This window comes from Corylus avellana, chromosome 8 (genome assembly GCF_965113065.1).
Source record: "Corylus avellana chromosome 8, dhCorAvel1.hap1.2, whole genome shotgun sequence".
NCBI classification, from domain to species: Eukaryota; Viridiplantae; Streptophyta; class Magnoliopsida; order Fagales; family Betulaceae; genus Corylus; species Corylus avellana.
The window spans coordinates 16433133-16454505 of NC_142497.1; the positions used below are offsets into that span (position 1 = coordinate 16433133).

At 35.4% G+C, this 21373-nt stretch overlaps 1 protein-coding gene across 1 annotated transcript; it reads right to left on the reverse strand.

Moving 5' to 3' along the window:
- Positions 1-8708: 8708 nt before the first annotated feature.
- Positions 8709-20419, reverse strand: GRIK2 (geminivirus rep interacting kinase 2). Its single transcript, XM_059573698.2, has 13 exons — positions 19820-20419; positions 19391-19588; positions 18804-19192; positions 18144-18218; positions 17882-17926; positions 17365-17439; positions 16773-16860; positions 16487-16611; positions 15960-16055; positions 9900-9966; positions 9677-9792; positions 9499-9577; positions 8709-9344 (listed from the first exon to the last, which is right to left on the reverse strand). The coding sequence occupies exons 3-13, from the start codon at positions 19125-19127 to the stop codon at positions 9181-9183; spliced, it is 1254 nt and encodes a 417-aa protein (XP_059429681.2). The 5' UTR covers positions 19128-19192; positions 19391-19588; positions 19820-20419; the 3' UTR covers positions 8709-9180.
- Positions 20420-21373: the final 954 nt, after the last annotated feature.

A 21373-nucleotide genomic window follows, 5' to 3' on the forward strand; every position in this document is an offset into this window, starting at 1 on the left:
TAAAAAGAGTACAAAAGCAAAACAATTTTCTAAATCCTTAAGTTATGCCTTCAATTTATTCCCACCCCAAGTCTTCTTTTTGTCTTTTGAGCAAACAGCCAAACCCCTACAAGACACATTTGAAGTTCCTTTACCCTTTTAATTAGGATTTGCGTGTCGGATTTGAGTTGTGTCGATGTACGGCTATAAAACTATATAGGTTAACCCTAATATAATTTATTTAATTAAATTGGTAACTCGTTAATTTTTATATGGGATTCGTGGGGTCGTGTCAAAAATTGTTCACCCTACTTTTAACTCCAAAATAAATAAAAATATAAACTTGATATGAATTCTCATTTTTCACTTTAGCTCAATGCTTTTGGTTACATAGCAACCACACCAATCCACCTCTACACGCTCTCTAGTCCAAAAGCCATTATTGAATATGTAACACGCCCGTTTCACTTTTTAGAATATTTTTTCAAAATGAGAAGCATTTTAAAAAAGAGTTACAATCAAATACTCAAAAATGAGAAGTGATAGGGAGTCAAACAAATGAACCCATAAAAATTTTTAAACTGACATGACAATGGTTTTTAAATTAAAAAAAAAAAAATGTAATTTTCTCTCCCTTATCTGCCACTCACGCTCTGTCACGTCAGTTTAAAAATTTTTCTGAGTTCATTTGTTTGGCTCCCTGACACTTCCCCTTAAAAATAGACTAAAAGATATTTTACACTGAAATAAAATGAGCTCCGTTTGTTACAATTTTTGCTTTCAATCTTTTTTTTTTTTTTTCTCAAAACAAAAAAAGTTAACAAACTAGAAAAATATTTAAAAGAAAACATTCTTCATTTTTACTTCGCATCAATATGCAATTTAAAAACAAAAACAATTAAGGGTTTGTTTGGTAATGGGGATGGGGATGGGCCAAACACTATTTATCACCATTTCCCAAAAAAATTAACATCAAAACATTCTAACTTTTTTACTTTTAATATCAAATAATTCACTTTTTATTATTATTCAAATAAAAAAAATCACTACAAAACAAAATTTTTTCACTTTTCCATACCACTTTTTCATTTTTTTTATACAAAACATTCTTACTTTTTTTCACATCAATCTACATCAATTACAATGTTTAGGCCATCCCATTTGCCAAACACCTCCTAAAATTCTTCCCCGAACACAATAAAGAAAGAGCCCATGAGTCATGACCTCTCTATGAATGACGGTGAATCGGTGATGCGGTGCGAGTTAAGGTTGGTCAAATCCGGGAGTTGACAGAACATTTTTCTTTGGACAAGTTAGTAGGTAGTTCAAAGTGACAGCGTTTAATGAAAACATTAAAAGCCAAATAAAAGTACACTACAATTACTTCAGGTTGTGTTTACTATTTATTTAAGTGGAAAACAGCACCTACAATAATAAATAAATAAATAAATAAATAAAAATATGCAATTATGATAGAATAGAAGAAACCCATTGGCTTAGAAAAAATAAAAATTAAAAAATGAAAAATGAAAAAAAGGGAAAGGCATTGAAGTACCAAAGTACCCTTTCTTTTTGGGTGTGTAGAATTAAAAAAGGTCTAAAAATTGAGAATGGGGAAAGTACAGAAAGATCTCTGTAAGAAGTACTGGTAGTAATCAAATAATTAGGGTTGGAGTAAAGTAGAAAACAATAAGAAAAAAAAGTACCACTAAATTCCCACCCTTCTTTTTGGTCGGAAAGTACCATCAACTACTCCTATTTAACTTTCATTGTCCCCCCCCCCCCCAATGGCCTTGAAATTTACGCCTTCATAATCTTTACATTTCTTTTTCTTTATTTTTTTTTTTGTCTTTTTTCTTTTTAAATTAATTTATGGATTCATATATAAAGGGGAAAATGTTTTATAAATTCTTGATTTTTTTGTTTTTAATCAATTGTAGTTTAAGATTTTATTTTTATTGATTGATTCCCTAATTGATATTTATATTTGAATTGTAAGTATAAATATTATATGCTACCCGTACATGATGGTTTACGTACTTTTCTTACACGTTGATGTGATAGTGCAACGTGGCCAATAAAAAAAGATTTGCAACGGAAGCCCCTTTGCCTCTTTGTTGATTAGCGCAATCACCAACCACCACGTAAGTGGAGTGGTCGTGGCCATCAAATTTGGTGCAAGCAAGATCTAGTGTAGTGTGTTATGTGCCAAATTTTGCTCGACCGCCCCTAATGGTTTTGTGGGGGTGATTGATTACCTTCTTACTCCCAAGAGGACGATTATACACCGTGGGAATGGCTTGGTGTGGCTATTTGGGCACCCCTCGATTTATTTAATTTTTATGTTTAAAATTATGCAAATTTGTTTTGTTGTCTGACATGACAATGTTGTGTCGCACTACCACGTTAGTGTATAAGTTGAGTACATTAAAAAACCATGTATGAACCACTTGGATGTAACTAGTCTTTAGAATAATTTATCTAAATTCATAAGTTTCTGTACCTATTTTATAATCATCAACTTTCTAATCATTTGAGAACCAAGTATAACTTGAATCCAATCACGTTTTTAACTATTTAAAATAAAATGGGTTGGTATTATTTATTTCTTCACTAAGCTTTGTTGCCACATAGGCTAGTGATAAAATGTTGAGAATGTTAAAATATATATATATATATATATATATATATAAAGAATTATTAAATCATTTTGCATAAAAACATATGTAGCATCTTTGAACGAGGTGTGATATAGCTACAACTTAAACTCAACTTTGGCACAACTTTTAGACCAAATTTTTTTTTCTCTCTCTATTTTAAGGCTCTCTCTCTCCTCCATAGATAATTTTTTATTTTTTTTATTTTTTTTAACTTAAGAGAAAAATTGGGTCAAAGTTGAGTTTAAGTTGTGCCTTTATCATTTTCTTATTTGAACCATCTTAAGAAAACTAATCATAATCATTGATTAGCAATAGATTAACTTATCTCTAAGATTATTTCTCTAAAGTAATATCTTTATTTTATTTTATTTTCTTCCCAAAACTACTATGTCAACTTTTTGGTTTGATTAGATGTTAAAAAAGTTCACATGTAAACAAGACGGCAGCTTATTAGTGTTGGAGAGATTTATTCCTTACGGCGAGTTCTCGTAATATAACATATTGAAACACCACTAAACGCAAACTTTGCATATTATATTATAATATACTTAAAATATAAAATTTAATTATTTTTCACTCGCATGTGTATATTCTAACACCTAATTTGAGCTCCTTACCAATTGGGCCAACTCAAAATAACAAAATAGTTGGTAAGTGGAAAGAACATAATAAAAATTTTTTTAAAAAAAATCGTTAATCACTTTCAAATTAAATATATATATATATTAGAATTGGTGAGAAGAGAAAACCAATAAGTTGTGCTCAATCTCGGTGGCATCAAACAAATATTCTGCTCTTGTATCCTGCAAAAAAGAATTATTAACATAAACATGAAAAGATGGAAAGGAATCTAATACTTTTCTTTATTCCAAAATAGAGCCATGTGATGTGAGGAGGACAAACGGCCTTTAATTTCTCACTTGTCAACTTCATAATCCTCATTGCCATTTTCTAATCCTCCTCTTTACTCTTCACATTTCTAAATTTACCGTTGTTTAGTGGTTTTAAGGAAATTCTCAAAGGGATTGAATATGTAAAAGGATAAGAGTTCGACTTCTGAAACAAGAATCTCCAATCCTATTAGTATTAGTCGGCTTGAGTCCTACTAACATCCTGATGAAGCTCGGTCAAACTATGACTCAGTCATCTTTAGTTGCTAATGTCTAGGCGTCTCTTGTGATACTTTCAATGAACATGTGCTATTATGGTTACGTTCAAATAGAATAGTTGCAGTCAATCTAAAATTTTATTTGGACGAATAAATTTTATATGAATCCTCTCATAATTTACTGTTTAAAAAATTATTAGAGATTCGGATCGGTGGTTGGCTAGATGGGTCATCAAATTAGAGTGGGATTATGTATTATAAATTAATTGATTGAGTGGATCCATTGAAACTTTAAATAAAAAATTAAGAAGAGAGCCTCATATTCTGTGCGATTGTCAGAAAATCCAAGTGGGCTGGGTTGGATTCACAGGGTCTGACACAAGCTGCATGGGCGCCACAAGGGGGAGGGCCAGAGAAATCTCTTCTTGTCAGTAGCCAGGTGGTCCCTTTTCCCTCTGTAGCTGCACCTGCACTACGCCAATATTACTCCTCCTTCGATTTTTTTTTTTTTTTTTTTAATTATTTTTTTTGGATTTTCAAGCTTCAGAATGGATTTAAGATTGAGTATGTTAAAGGTAAATAAGTTTTTTTATATTTGTTTTATATTTTCATACAAATTTAATAGTTAATTTATTAAATCTGTGAGATTTACTATTGACTTATGTGGGGTTATATAAATTCATAAATTTAATTGTTGATTTGTAAGATAAAATGAGTCAAATATGAAAAAAAATATTGGGTTTTCAAAAAGCTTGGATTTTGGGCATTTGAGATGATCCAAGTGCAAGACTTCTACGCGAATAGATAATCTGTTAGAATTTGTATTAAAAAGTTCGTAACTAAAATAAAAAAGTACTGTTCCTCTTAGTATTATTTTTTTATCCTACGTGGATATTGTTTTCTAAAAAATCATAAATAAGACACCAGGGTAATTTTTTTTTTTTTTTTTTTTCTACCTTTTTTTTAAAAAAAGATCCACGTATGATCAAGAGAATACCCAAAAAAAAAAAAGAAAAAAAAAAGAAGGTAACATTTCTCCATAGAAAAATATGTAAGTTGAATAGTTAAAATAGATATTACTGCTTAGAGATGCCCTTTATTTTTCCTTTTTCTAAACTCTAATTCGGAAACCATATAATGATTGGATCACGGATTGCTATCATTTAAATGTATAAAAATAGCATTCCTTTCATCCCACAAAAGACGATTTTTTTTTTTTAAAAAAAAAAAACAAAAGTAAAAACTATTTCAAAATAAATAAATAAATAAATAACTCAAATATACTATTTTTATATTTTAAAAACGCACTCCTGACCGATACATTTTATACGATAGAGGCCAAAAAAAACTTTAGAGAACATACAACAATACATCTTTATAAGAAAGACCTAGCTATATATATATATATATATATATAGATGCCGACAAAGTTAAGAGAACATACGACAATACAAAATTGGAAAAGTAAATGGACATATATAGGGCAGTTTGGCATGTCTTACTGATTGTGTTTGCATGCGTGAAGCAAATGAAGATCCTCTCAATAGAGAGCCATAGGGTAGGAGTAGAGTAGCCCTCAAAGAAAGGTAAGCTCATAGCCTACATTAAGATTTGTGATATATCATGATAGGTAGTGGTATTATTAAAAAAATAAGAAAAACTTTATAATACTCCCCTAAACTTCCACGCTATGTGAATTTATTACCCTTTGAAGTTCAAAAACTCTAAATGATCCATTTTACTTGAACTGAAGACTATCTAGTTAGTTATAATGGATAGATATTTTTGTCCCCTCAAAAAGTGAAAAGACAAAAATATCCATCTACTATAACTAACTAGATATAGATGATCTTATTCCTCAAACTTTTAATTTTTTTCAATTATCATGCATTTATTTTTTATTTTTAATAAAAATAAACATATTTGTAATATTTTTGGTATGAAAAAAAAAAGAAAAAAAAGAAGAAGAGAAGTTTAGAAATTTTGACAATATTTAACGAAAAATTTTAACAGAATGAGGTAATTTTTTATTTTTATTTTTTTGACATATCTGCACAAGAGGGAGGAGGGGGATTCGAACTAGTGACCCCCGCTTCATTAAGCATGGTCCCAGCCGATTAAGCTATCTCTTAAGGATCAAAATGAGATAATTGAAAGTTCAATATCTTTAATTGAAAGTTTTTAAACTTTGAAGGACTATCAAAATGAGTGAAGGTTCATAAATGTCATGACAAATTAAAAAAAGAAGAAGAAGAAAACATATAAAAATATGAATGAAAGGTTGTGATAATATTGCATGCGCATGCATCATCATGTTTGTAACCAAATGGCACGTGTTACTTTTGTTCCGATTTGGCGTTATTCACCAAAACTAAAGTTCCGCCACCCGGCAGATAAAGAGACAGACAAAGAGAAAGAGAGACGTGAAGAATACGAGAAGGTCTTGTTGTGTTGTTATATAATACCAAAAAAAAAAGAAAAGTAAACCTAAAAAACTGTTTTTTTTTTTTTTTTTTTTTTTTCAAATATTAATTAAAAAATATATAAATATTGATTTGATGGTTACCAAAAGTCAGAAGTGAGCAGTCAGCACAGCTGGTTTATCTTATCCCCAAACAAGTTTCGTCCTCCATTGGATGGGTTCCATTGCCTTCAAGAATGGGTTTCCCCCTAATTTAATGCAATCGACAAACTTTCATCTGTGAGATTAGGAAGGATAAAGTCTAGAATGTTACAAATGAAAGAGAGGGGAGGGGATAATGTTGGAATAAGTCCACCCCACGCTTCAAAAAGTAATTACAGCTGCCAAAATATATACCCAAGTCAAGATTCATAGCTTGGTGTGATGTTTAGGCCATTGTGAATATATACCAAAATTATGGATTTAAGGGTTGTCATTTGTCAAGCTGTTCGAGCTGATCATTTTTAACACGACTACTAAATAGCTTATCAATTTTACTTTGGGAAAAAGTTTTGTCCTCCCTCCCTCCACTCAAGTTCTAGTTCCGCCTTTTTGTGATTCCCGAAAGCTCAAATCTATACAATTTTTAATCTAATACGTAAACTTGATGTAAACCCAACATAAAATTAGCGAGTTAAGGTTAGGGTTTCGATCCGTTTAATTAAATAGGTAGGGCTCGAGTTAACATATATAATCTTATACCCATGCCTCAACATAACCTATACTTGACACGCGACATTTAAGCCTGACAATTTTTTACACAACGTGAAAACCCGACACAAAATTAGCGAGTTAAGGTTGAAAAGCCTGACTCGTTTAATTAAATGGGTTAGGTTAGGGTTGACCTATGTAATATTATAGTGCATTGATAGAACATGAACCTGATACGCGAACACAAATTGCCACCCATAATTTGATTAGAAATATAACAAATTTCCATAATGCACAAAATTACAATAATATATTGTTCTAATTCTTGGTCATGGAAAAAATAATTTGAATGCACATCATTCTGTATATATATAGCAGGCTATCAGGTGGACCGTTGGTGTAGGTGATGATATTTTACTTTTAGGGTTTTGATAAATGGCACTTAACTTTTTCCTTATATGCATGTGTTGATGGTGATAAGAAGAATAATATGGATTGGAATCTCAAGGTTAGTGACTGTAGCACTCCCGAATAGGAATGGGAGATCATTAAACATAAGAACCCTAGTTGGGAATAGCATAATTAAATAAATTGTTCAAATTCCTATCCCTAACACTAATGTTAAAGAATCATGTGGTGGGGGACCAATTTATAATGGTAATTTAATTTAATGTTAAGACAGTAACTTGGCTTCACACTTATGTGAGTTGTAAAAGAATATCCCTAAATGCTCAAAGCACTATAGATTATTATGGACCTGGAAATTAGAATGTGCTTCTCAAATTTAGATTTTTTTTTTAATGTTTATGGTTATTAATAACGAATTGATTACCTAAAAGTATATACTAAAAGTTGTTGGGTTAGTTAATATTTGTTAGAAATTTAGAATATTTTCCATGCTAAACTATTTTTCATAAGCTTTTGATTTAGTTTTTCTTGTTGGCCGGTCATCAATTGCCTGCCCTTCTTTTCTCTCTCTCTCTCTCTGTTTTTTTTTTTTTAAAAAAAAAATTTTTAAAATTTTTTTAATTTATTATTTTTATTAATTTATTTATTTTTATAAGATAAAACAAGAGATTACGTCAAATAACAAAGAGCTAGGCAACCCAATAATAAGCCCCAAAACGACCCCATCAGCATAAGTAAACAATAAAAAAAAAAAAAAAAAAAAAGACAATGCATCAAATGAATGACTCAAGCCTATGTTTTCTTAATACGAAGATCAAGAAAATTAGCCACCAATAAAGTGGTTTCAAAAGGTATACCATAGATGGTGCACACAAAAAATATACAATTGCAATAGCGAAAGAGAACTACATCAACATTGAGAACCCTGATGGAGGTCGAATCAAAGCTAATTAAAAGGAACAACAGTACAAAGCTAATTAAATACATAACAAAAAGTAGAATAAAAGGTCCAAGTCCAAAAAGCAGCGACACCAGAATTCTCTATAAAATACATTATAATATAATTCAATACAATAAAGAAGTAGCCTAAAGGCCTTTACCACTCCAAACCTCTTATGTTCTTTTCTTCTGCTGTTAATTTTTCTTTTATATTTTACATAAACTTCAACATGTATCATAACCACCATTTTTTTGGTGCCTCTAATTAACAATCCTTCTTTCGTCACCCGGGCAAGTTTTCTGAATTAAGCGTTTCTTCGGTGTTTTTCACTACGAAAGTAGCGCACAGCGCTTTGTTGAGACTAGCTTTGCACTTGGTTTGTGTGCACTTGGTATATCAAATATTCAATATTCAATATACAAGTAAATCATATTCATAAAGAAACAAATCAAGCAATTGGTTTCACAACTTCATTGAAATTGTTCTTCATCAACACAAGTCTGAAATCATATTTCTTCTACTGAATTTCATTCGATTTTATTAGATAATATTTATGGCACAAGAGCTTCATGCAGCATACAGGTAGCAAACCTACTCACAAGCCCAATTAACATTGAAGGGCCATTATCATTACTCAATTCAGATACAGTTTCATATATCCTCCAATATGAAATTAGATTCTCAATCAAATAACTCAAACAATATTTTAGATCCAGGACTGGTACAAGACATGTTTCTTCTCTTCAAATCATGACAAAATCCCCAACTCACAAGTACTGAATTTCTGCAGTTATCAACTCAAAAATCCTAATCACCAACTCACTCTTTGGGCTTTCAAGTGCTCCAGAAACTTTTCCTTGAAACGGCCTGTCATGATTTTTACCTCCTTGCCAGTCAAATTGATGCGTCAAAAAATAAAAAAGGAAAAGAAAAAAAATAGCTTTTCTACTATACAAAAACCTAAGAAAACAATTTAGTCAGTAGGGGTTATGCGAGTATCATTATTGTTCCCATCCACTTCTTCCCTCTGCAGCCTCTTACGTTTGCACCAACATAAATACTGAGGAATTGGCCCGTCTTCCACAGTAACCCAGGTATGCTCCGCAACAGCCTTCAATGTCATTCTCATGTTTGGTTCTGCAAAAGACAATGGTTAAGTTCAATTGTGGAGCAGGTGCATGTGCAGAAATACAGCTATCATAAAAAGACGAGACGCATTCGAGGGAATTCTGGCATTTTATAGGCACGGCCGGATATGACAAAATGTTGGTAATGAATACATCCCACTGACCTTTGCAAAGAAGCCCCTCTAGCAAGTCCTTCAGCTCTGGGTTCATATCATCCGGGAGAACCAAGGGGTTATTAACAATCTGCAGAAGGAAAGACCACTTAGACAATTCTACAAAACACAGGGCCTAGAGAGTAGAAAATGAAAGTCAACAGAAATGGAGAAAGTAACTTTTGTGCACCTTCTCATATGTATCCTGCAGGGTCTCCCCTAGAAATGGATATTGACCCAGAATCATACAGTACAAAGTAACTCCGACGGCCCACGTGTCTGCAGCTTTCCCATGATAGGTTAGACCTGTTGAACAGGGGAAAAAAAAAAAAAAAAGACATGGTAACTACATCCCCACGTCAATTAATTTCAATGTCACTAGGCATATTTCAAGCTTGAGAGAGAACCCTAACCAAGACAGCACTCGGGGGCAGTGAAAACAGGAGTCCCAGGGGAGCGACGGAGCTCATCAGTATCATCCTGCAAATGAAACCAATAAAAGGAGAAATTGAAATATTGTCAATGATACGTGACAAAATACTTGGTTTAAGTAAAAACATGACTATTTCTGTTACTGAAAACATGTCCACTGCTAATGTTTGTGAGGTCCCAATATAAAATACTTACTCAACAAAGAGCAATAAGAACTACAACTCTGGTCCCACATGGAGCTCAATTTGAAAGGCATTTATACTAACTAATCTGAAAATACAATTTTATAACAAGACAGTTCCACCACATCATAGTAACACAAATTTTAGAAGTATATTTTGCAAATGCAATGCTTGCCACTAAAGAGGGCAGGGGAAGGAAGGTGAGTTGTCTTCAACATTCAAGCAGGCCAAAAGAACATCAGAAGAAAGCATGTTTGTCAAAGACCTTTATTAAATTGATGTAACTAAGCTCAAATCAATTCTATTAAGCTTTAATCCAAAGTAATTGGACGCAACTACATGGATTTCCAAAGTACTGGGAATCGGCTACAGGAATCCTCCATTCAATCATGTCAAGACTGTATACTCGAATTCAAATTTTAATAATCATGCCATTTCTAACTATTTACATCCAACTTAATCCTTTTCACTAACTTGGATCAACTCACTCTTTCACACAGACGCAGACATAGGTCCTCACTGCACATGCACCATCTCAAGTATCTTCCCCTCATCTGTCCCTCAATTGATGCCACTTTGAAAGGACATTTTTCTCTTTAGTATCTTTGACCATGTAACCATTGATCCACCATAGCATCCTTATCTCAGCAGCTTTCATGAAATCAATATTTCACCAAAACATATAGTTGGTGGGAGGTGGATGTTTTCGCTTCTTTTCTCCAGGTTTTGCATTCGATTAAAGTGAGATGAGGTAGTGAAGATAAGTTGTGGTGGGTCCCTTCTAAAAAAGGTTGTTCAAGGTCAAGTCCTTCTGTTCCTTGGCTTGTTCTGACGGTAGTCGTTTCTCCCGAAAGAGTGGCTTTTTTTACATGGTCAGCAACTCTTGGCAAGATTCTTACCTTGGATAATATCAAGAAGCGGCGTGTTATCGTGATAGACAGATGTTGCATGTGTAAGAAGTTTGGGCAATCCGTAGACCACCTTCTTCATTGCAATGTGGCTTTTGCTCTGTGGAGTGCTCTCTTTAGTCGCTTCGAGATGTCTTGGGTTATGCCCAGACAGGTTTTCGACTTGCTTGCTTGTTGGTGGTCCTCCGAAAGGCCGACGAGTGCTGTGGTGTGGAAAATGGCTCCTATTTGCCTTCTTTGGTGCTTATGGAGGGAAAGAAACAATAGGAGCTTTGAGAACTTGGAGAGACATTGGTCAAGATTTAGCCTCTTTTTACCGTACTTTGTATCTTTGGACTACGGCTTATGTGTCCCCTTTGTCGATTAGTTTTGATGATTTCTTTATTCGCTTTTTCCTTTCTAGTTAGGTGTTTCAAAGTTGCAACTCCGAACTCATCTTTTAGCGATCTTCGAACTTCAAGCATTTCTTTCTCTCCAAATGCACGCCATCAAACAAAAATGAATTACATTCCACACAATGTTTAAATCTTTTTTTTTTTGTATCTTTATAGACGGTCTTCCTTTTCTCTGTTCTCTCTCCTCAGTTTTCTATTCTTTTCAGCCCTAGCAGTGGCACACTAGGGCCCAACGAGTTTGTCATGGAACATCGCTTCTCCTTTGAAGCAAAAACTTTTTGCTTTTCGGCAAAGGATGGGTGTCCTGACCTTTGTCTGGAGGAAAGAAGAAAAGGATTCGTTGGGTTTATTTTTGCGAGCAACCAATGTTCTTCTTGGTTGGTGGCTACGGTAGAAGTGTCGAGTCAGTCTCAGGTGAAGGATGATACTGCCAAGTCTTATCGTGAGGGAGATAAGGTTATGATGGTTCATGGGGGAGGTAATAAGGCAGGAAGGTTCCTAGAGGTATCTGTATTGGCCGAGGGTGGTCGTAAGGGAGTCATCTGGCTTTCGGAGGGCCGTTATGGGCGGGGATGGCAGCAATTTGCGGGAGAGCTACGGCAGTTGATGGTGGTACAGGTTAAGAAGTCTGGGTCGTTGGATTATGTGGTCCCAACTACAGCGGGGAATCAGCTTCAGTGGGTTATGGGTGCTTCTTTAGGTGTTAATTCTCGGTGGTCATTCATGCAAGTGCTTCACTCGACTTCTGGTGTCGAGGTGAAAGCTATTGGGTTGAAGGTTCTTTCCTCAAGCTTTCTCAACCTATTTCCTGTGTCGACTTGCTTCGAGGTGGTGTCTGATGGAGGCGGGCTGCGAATTGAAGTGGACTGCTATGCAATGGAGTGTTTGCCCAGCTCCCTGGCGGCGGCTGCTGCGACATTGAGTTTGAAGAAGAAGAAGGGTACTTTCGGTAATCAAAGGATGAAGGCAAGTTCTATCTAAGTTGGACCGGGTTCTAGTTGGGTTAGTTTCAAAGCCCTAACGCAGGCGGTAAAGGGCCGGTATTTTGGGCCTTGCAGTTACTGCCTTCCGTCGAAATACTGGGTCAGTCCTTGAAGCGGGTTCGGGTCACGGTTTGGATCCTAATTCTACACCGAGTTTGGGTCAATTATCGGGTTTGGCTTTGAAGCTGGTTTCTGATCCTGATCATGGTGCTAAATCAGCTTGGGTTGACGATTTGGAGCCTGTTTCAGTTATGGGTAAGTTCTCTTTCAGTTTTGGGTCCAGACCATGGCTCTGGTCACGATTTGGTTCTAGTATCGTCCTCTGTCACGATTGCTACGTCTTCTAGGCAGGTTCTCTTTACGCCGGAAAAGTCTGCAGGAGCTTCTGCGGGGGTCTGGCAATTTGCTTCGACACTGATGATTGGGTGTCTTCAGGCTTCTCACTCTACAGACTTGTCTTTAGGCTCCTCTCTCTCCAACAACCCCTCGGGCTTCAGGGCTAATCAAGCTTTTCCTTCTATGTCAAAGAAATCTGCCAGAAATCTTGTTGTTCCAGGAGCAGCAGCTTTGGGTGATAAGCTACACTCACTTCCGATGTTGTCGGAGAGTGGGGCCCCCATAGTCCGATCAGTGTACAAGCAGACGTTGAAATATTATCAAAGAGCTAGGGAAGCCAGGGGCAAGCTAGTGAAAAAGTCCTTACTCTTGGAGGCGGTGGAGGCTCTCGATGCTCCTCCGGTGTAGTTTCAATCCTTGCCGATTGCTGGGTTTGTTAAACAGTTACCTTCTGAGGCTGTAGATGAGATTGGGGCTGCAGATGCTCCGAATACTAGCTTATTACGGAGGGGTTTCCTTAATTCAAGATTGTCGGTGAAAGGTACTTCTCATGCATCTAAGGTGCCTAATGTTTTATCGACATTATCAGAGGTTGTTGAGGAAAGGGAGGACCCCAGTTGGAATGGGTTGTCACAATCCCAAAATTGGTTGGTAGGTTTTGGCCCTTTAGGGGAGATTGTGGTGTGGGATAAGGACGGTGATAGCCTTTTCCCTCTGGGCGTTTGTCATCCATCTAAGGAGATTGATGAGTGGGATTATTTTCCTGACCCTCTCGATTGGGATTATGATGAAGAGGATCCAGCCTTGGCGTTGTTGGACACCAATGAAGAGGATTTTCATAAGTAAAAGTCCCTCGAGCGATGTACAAGGGCACTAGGGAGCTGCTCAACTTGAAGAGCACAGTTAACTAAGGCGATGATATTACTTCCAATCAGCGAGGGAAAGGCAAGGCCCAAGGGCAGCATCGCTGAGCCTCTTTTTGGGTCTCGGGTGGGAGGGCTTTTGTCCTAGGGTTTATGGTGTAGTGAGGGTTTTTTGTTGGGCTTTCTTTCTCTGTTGGGTTTTGGATGGGAGGGCTTTCTTTTTTTCTCTTTTCATTTTATGGCATTCTCTTGTATACTTTATGTGTACTAGGGTTGCACCCTTCTATGCTTTTGATATATGAATCATTCCGACAAAACCGTCCTTTCTAGCACGCAAAGACCTCTACCACCCGTCCAAGCTAACCCACTCTACTCCAAACATCTAAAACACCAAATTCCACAATTCTCTAGCAATATCATAGTGAAGAAGGGTAGCAACTACTATATATAGAACTCCCTCACTCAGCAAGTCATTTTGGGAAAGTTGGCTGCTTAAGCTTGACCCTTTACTAATTGAAACTATAATCTCTCATCAATGATTTTGGGATGGTGTGGTGTGGCAAGGTTTGCCTCAAGGTAGCTTTCCCAGTTCTGTATAACATTGCCTCAGTGAAGGAAGCGTCTGTGGCCACTAATATGGACTTGTCGAGTGGAACATCAACTTTGTTCGCTTGGCTCATGATTGGAAAGTTGACATTTTGGCCTCCTTTTATTCTCTGTTGTATTCTTTTAAGAGGAAGAAGGGGTGGGGAGGACAAGCTTAGGTGGATCCCATCTCGCAAAGGGATTTTTGATGTTAGATCTTTTTACAAGACCCTAGCACACAAAGACAATCCCTCTTTTCCTTGGAAGAGCATTTGGTGGACCAAGGAGCCCTCAAAAGTGGCTTTCTTAGCCTAGTTGGTGGCTTTGGGGAAGATTCTTACTATGGACAACCTCAAGAAAAGACAACTTATCGTGGTCAATCGGTGTTGTCTTTGCAAGCTGAATGAGGAATCTATCGACCATCTCCTTCTCCATTGTGAGGTTACATATTCCTTATGAAATGCTATCTTTAGTCACTTTGGGCTTTCCTGGGTTATGCCTAACAGTGTGGTGGATTTGTTCGCATGCTGGTGGTCGGGGGTAACCCCTGGAGGGCGGTTGTCTGGAAGATGGTGCCCCTTTGCATTATGTGGTGCCTACGAAGGGAAAGAAATGATAGGAGCTTCGAGAATCTTGAGAGGACCTTAGAGGAGCTCAAGCCCTTTTTTTTTTTTTTTTTCCCTCTTTACTCGGACATCTACTTATTTAGCTCCTTTAGTTATTAGCTTGTTAGATTTTCTTCTTTTCTCCTCCTTATTAGGCGTTCTCTTGTATACTTCATGTGTACTACGGTTACACTCCTCTGCGCTTTTGATATATATAACATTACTTATCAAAAAAAAAAAAATGAGTTAGTGTACAAGGCTTTTTAGTTTTGTTCTTAATCCCTTGACCATGCTTACAAGTTCAGGTATCTGAGTTCTCAAACTGACCTACTATCAAATTATATGTAGCCATTACAGCTTAAACATCCAAATCATGACTCCTGTATGCACCAAGCCCCTCTCTAGGTTGTAGTCCTAAGTAAACTCTATATCCAGGAGACCAAACATTCTACTCCATGAAATCTTGTACATTTTAATTATATAACACTTTCATTCCATGACTAAAATTTCATTTCTAAATTACGTTCTAAACTAGCATGTGAAAAAAACTTGCACTCAACTTTTAAATTTTAAAGAAAAAAAATGAAAGAACTACATAGAAATTTTTTAATTACATTTTCTCGACTATTTTACTTGTAGACATATACTTAATACATGTACACAAATTAAAATCTGTATGGTTAAACTATGACGGGAGAAACATGGAGGTTTGCAATGCATATATCCAAATTGGTGTCGTCAATTCTTTCATATTGCACAACAATCTGCACTAAGTCAATAGTTAGACCTTATCTCTCTAAAAACGCTTGGTGAGCCGGTCTTAAAATTGAATAGCTCTTTCAGTCTGAAATATTAAAAATCTGAATTATGTGATATAATAATAATAATAAATAAAAAAAGTACGTCTTACGTGATCTCATCGTTTTACTGATATAAATATTTTGAATTTTTATTTGTGAGAAACAACTTTAAGTCTTCAAAAAAATACTGCTTGTAGAAATATCAATAACCCCTCAGTTATCAACACACAAGATGTACTCCTAGAGCTGAGCAGGGATAAAGTTTCACATTCCACCTTCATGCATATCATTTAAAAATAAATATGATGGGATATCATCACAACCTTTTTCTTGCCTTTCAATGAAGTAAACCTAAAGAAATTAAGGGGGAAGCACTTTCATTACCTCAAACACCTGGCTGACGCTGAAATCCCCAATCTTAACCGTACCATTACGAGTAACCAACAAATTATCAGGTTTAATATCACCATGCACAATATTCTGCATTTTTAAAGGAAACATAATAAGATTCACCATAATTGAAGCCTAAAAACTTCACAAAAGGGAGGAAAAATGCCTACGTAAATGAATATAATGCGATCTTGTGACTACCCATGATTAATTGGGGTAATTTTGTATTTTTATTTTTATAGGGGTATAAGGGACATTTCACAAGTCCACCTTTTGATTTGACCCTAAATTCTCATGGTAGGTGTGTAACTGAAAGAGGCTAAAACATGAGAACCCGACATTGCAAAATCTTAAACTTTGAAGGTATGATTGGAAAGCGCCTAAATATTAGTGGGGTAAGTGAAGTTTTCCCAAAAAAGAAAAAGGTATGCCATTAGGAAAGCAAAGCAGATGACCATGCAGAGATGAAATATCATCCTATTCTCAAAGCCAAGATCAAAAGCAGACTTTCAAGATCATACATGAGCATGGAGGTACATAAGCCCCGAAACTATATCCCGCAAGTACTTTCTTGCTGTGGTTTCTCCCAAGCCACCTGGTGGACCTGAACCCTCACAAACCCATTTGCCCTCCACATATTCAAGAACTGAAACAAAAAAAAAAAAAAATGGGTCACTTACATTAAGCAAAAATGCTAACCTAGTTCTTCATATATTCATATCTTCATGCACAGCAAATATTGCAAAATAGAGCACATTTGTTCAAACTGAAAATAGGGAAACCAAAAAAGAAGTGGCAAAAATATACCCATGTAGAAGTGATCAGTGTTTGGGTCATCAATCACCTCGACGAGATTGACTATATTAGGATGATCCAACATTTTCATAATAAGAACCTGAAAGGAAAAGGCACATACAATTATTCTCTGATAAGACTCACGCTTAAACATGAAAGAGCTAAATCAGCTTATGTAATCAACCATTTAATTTACCTGACAAAAGAAGAAAAAAAAATCAACCATTGATATGCAAAGAAAAACCAATAGACAACGCATTATGCTCTTGTTAAATGATTTGGACACTTGTTCAAAAAACAAAAATAAACCTCAGTCTTGGAGATATCATAATTAGAAGAAGCATCAAGAGCTTTGAGCAGTGTAAGAAAATAAATTTTGCATATAGGTATGAGAATGATGATCCTGCATAACCACAAGATATGTACCAGAAGTTACATTTCACCCGAGACTTTGGTAACAATAAACTGTAATATGACCATGGTTAGCAAGAAACTAAAGCATCAGCCAAGTCGACAAGACAAATATGCAAGTTTTTTTTTTTTTTTGCAAGTTTTCCAATGCAAAATAGCATAAATCACAAAATAGAAGACAGTGAGCAGATACCTCGCGAAACACATCAGTCATAGCAGTCTCTGAGGGTGCAACTCGTAGCTTTAACAAATGAGACTTATGAAAGGCCTGTCATTAAATTATGCTCATAAAATTACAAAGTGAAACCTCTATTTGGCATGAACTTCAGAGTTATCCAAATAAAAAAAAAAAAAAAATACCAAATATTATGTCATTAATTTTTTTTTTTTTCAAATTTTTATAAGTATTAAGTATATTATCAAACGAGCAGAGGGGTGCAACCCATATACACAGAATGTATACAAAGAAACCCCTACTGATTAGAAAAAGAAATGTCATTATAAAATTAGAGGAACTAAATAACAAGTAAAGAACCAGCATCACTCAGTACTGCTTCCAATATTTTTTCTAATGGGCAAAATTACATCATAATGGAAGTAGAAATAGACTAGCCCCCAAATAAATTAAAATGACCAGAATACATCCTCAGTCGTAACCGTTTTATAACCATAACATGCACTAGAAAGAACTCTTTTAAGAAAAAAAATACCTTGATTGCATAATGCTCTCCATCTACACTGCTTCGATATAAAACCTGTGGCACATACAAGGAAGATGCTAAAGAAACAATATGAAAAATGCTAAATATATAACCCATTGACGCAAAAATACACAAAACAATGTCATCAAGATTATGCTTACCACTTTCCCATAGCTACCAGCACCAAACTTATACTGACGAACATACACATTGACCATATAACTCATTGATGCAAAAATATACAAAACAATGTCATCAAGATTATGCTTACCACTTTCCCATAGCTACCAGCACCAATCTTACACTCACGAACATACTCATTGACCATCTTATTACCGTTTTCATCCTGAAAATGCATTGAAACTAAGTTTTAACAAGAATTATTGATATAAGTAGAAAATGGCAAAGGGAACAACAATTATTTAAGCATGTAAAGCTGAATGGAAAATACAAAGCATCCACATAAGCCTGTGCACATATCCATAAGCTTGCCAAGATTAGGAATACCCACATACATAACCTTCTTCAGTAAGTCAGCCTGCAGTTTGACCACATTATAGAAAGTGGGAGATATAGAGAGAGCTTCAATCAAACTCACAGCTAATACCATGATAATGAAAAACCAGACCTTCAATGGCAGCATTAAATTGAAATCCTACTGGAAAACTATTAGAATATATTTTAAACATTCTTACATATGAATCTTTAGGAAGTGAAACGTTAATAACTGCATATGACTAATAAGCACAATAAGATCCCCAATATCACTGTTGACTCAGAAAACTATCATGATGTCAAAGCTTATGGTCAACCAAATTGTATTTGTATGTAACATAAGCGTCAAATAGGGAAAGGTTACCTTGCACCCCCGTATAATTTTTCAAGAACAAAAGGTTAAGGTTTCATCACGCAAATAAGACCAAAATCATACCTCTGTGCGAACAACTTTATGAGTTTCCTTGACAGGAAATTGTCTGCAAACCATTCCATTTTGTTCTCTGAACCTTAAAATCTCTTCAGAATGTTTGGCACGGCTGTGGTGCAACTCAGCATCATCTCCATGATTGGTATCCGTAACATCACCATTGTATGAACAATCCTCATCATCTTCAATATCTTCATCCAACAACAAATCCAGGGAATGGTGATTATTGAAGCCTGAAGTTGGCCTTGGCTGTCGTTTGGGCCTTCTGCTAAAACCAAAGCCAAAGCAACCGCAGCAGCCTATCATTCTGGCAATAATCTTACTCAGCATGAGAAACTTGAACCTTGAAGTAATTTCTTTAATTATCAGCAACTGAAAAAATATATCCCCAACACCTGTAAAAAGGCATACCCTAAAATTAAAAAAACCACAAATACCGTAACCCACTTCCAACAAAAGCTACCTGAAGCTAAATTTAACAAAAAAAAAAATTCCCTTTCAATCTTGAAGTAGTTTTCACAGCACAAATTTTGAGAAATTCAGCCGAAATCAAATGAATATACATTGTGCCACTTAAAACGAAGAATGAAAACCTGATTTACAGGAGGAGGCGAGGGCTCCAAGCCCGGATCAGCTTGGCTATTGTAACGGATGCCATTCAGCCAAATGAAAGGAACAACTTATGTTATTCAGCCCATTACCATTCAGAGCCAACATCTTGACCGCTCCAGTTTATAGCAAAAAATGCAGGGTCAAACCACACCCTTCCCCAGCACCCACAACACGTTGACCTTTTCCATTATTAAAAGCAAAAACAACACAAACAGAGACAACGAAATTAAAATTAAAATAATAAAAGTTGATAATTTTACGACAGAAAAAACTAATAAAATAACAGGCCAACCTAATTACCAGTCGAAAAAAAAAAGACAAAATTTGCCTAGAAATTTCAGACCCAACAAAATGTATTCGAAAATCGAGCATATCCATAACAGTATACAATCAAAATTCAAAACCCTAACCTTTCTCCTCGTCGTAATAGAAACGTGTTGTTGATAAATGATAACCAATTTCAAACCCCCATCTCCCCAACTTGTCAAAGCCAAAATTTCCACCGAAAAGAAAGACTTTCGGGGACAATATTCAAAACCCCTTGATTGAAATCAACTCTCCAATTGGAAATAAATTAAACAACCGACTGTGAAAAAAATAATGAAAACCCTAGTTTGCCTCAGAAAAAGGGGAAATCGGAGGAATATGAAGCGAAAATAGGGCTACATAAAGAAGTCAAGGCTTCGGGATCTGAGGATCGAAACCCTAGGTGAGAAAACAAATTTATTTAAAGCGAGAATTTGGAGAGGATGATCTGCGGCAAATGTTTAAATTTTGAAGTGCCAGGGATACATTGGGAAATAGGGATTCTAATCGGGGATATTGGTGGGCATATATATAGGAAACAAAAATAGGACACTAGTACTTGAAGCGCGTCCGTAGAAGCAGCAGCAGCGGAAGGTTCTCAGTTACCGACCATTTACGGTTGTTTGAGGTGGAACACTTGGGCGACGAGAGTCCGGTTTTGCAACACTTTGTCGGGTAGGTTCAGACACAGGGCGATGCTGCCCTAAATAAAATATTATTATTCAAACTTTTTTATAAGAAAAAGAAAATGAATGATAATGCAAATATGCAATTGTCATGGTTGGCGGCTGGCAACAAGGACCAGCTTAATATATTTGGGAACCTTAGGCAAAATTTTAAAGTCGAGCCTTATTTTTTTAATATTTAAATATTAATTAAATAATATTTTTTTAATAATATTATTATATTTTTATAATATTATTATTATTTTCATTCTCATTATTGTTTCATGACTTTTAAATTTAACTTTTAACTAGTTGCCAAAAAATATGATATGGCATATTTGTTTTTTTGAGTTAATTGGTCTTATTTTACAATGAGCTTATTATATTGAGGCCTTATTTAAAAAAAAAAAAATTATGCCTTAAGTTAAAATAAGATTAAAATTTTTTTTAGACCTTATTAAAATTTTTTTTTTGGCCTTATTAAAAAATTTTTGCCCCTTACTAACTGAGGGCCCTAGGCAACCGCCTCAGTGACCTAACCATTGAGCCGGCCTTGCTAGCAACTCATAACCTTGAAAAATATAGCAAAATAGCAAAAACGTCAATAATAGAGTGCTGGACATAAAGAGAGAGAGTGTAGTTGTATCACCTCCGATGCTAAAATTAGTAATCGATTGTAAAAAGGTCGAAAAGATGATAGTAGGTTAAGGGTAAAGAATGTTTTTTGAGCGTCGTCTATCTTCTTTATTCATATTTATGGCCGGTTTTTCCTGTTCTTGGTCGTAAATGATAAACGTCGAATGTTGCACATTTAAACCTCGTAAACTTGCATATGTTAATTCTTTAGTGTTATTATTTATTTGATTTACCAATCTCCCACTTGCACACACGTGGGGTTTCCAAAACCACTCTTTGGACTCGAGTGCACACGACTTTCCAGAACCCAGTAGAAGCCCAATTCTAACTTGAAAAAGGTTTTCAGTCTCCCACTTG

What these genes read in the sequence shown, in the direction of transcription:
- GRIK2 (XM_059573698.2), bottom strand. Translation starts at nt 19,127, where the DNA reads ATGCTGAGTAAGATTATTGCCAGAATGATAGGCTGCTGCGGTTGCTTT. An exon ending in TGCAGGATACATATGAGAAG is followed by an intron (nt 9,578 to 9,676) that starts GTGCACAAAAGT and finishes TTCCTTCTGCAG; the next exon opens with ATTGTTAATAACCCCTTGGT. An exon ending in AGAGGGGCTTCTTTGCAAAG is followed by an intron (nt 9,345 to 9,498) that starts GTCAGTGGGATG and finishes TGTCTTTTGCAG; the next exon opens with AACCAAACATGAGAATGACA.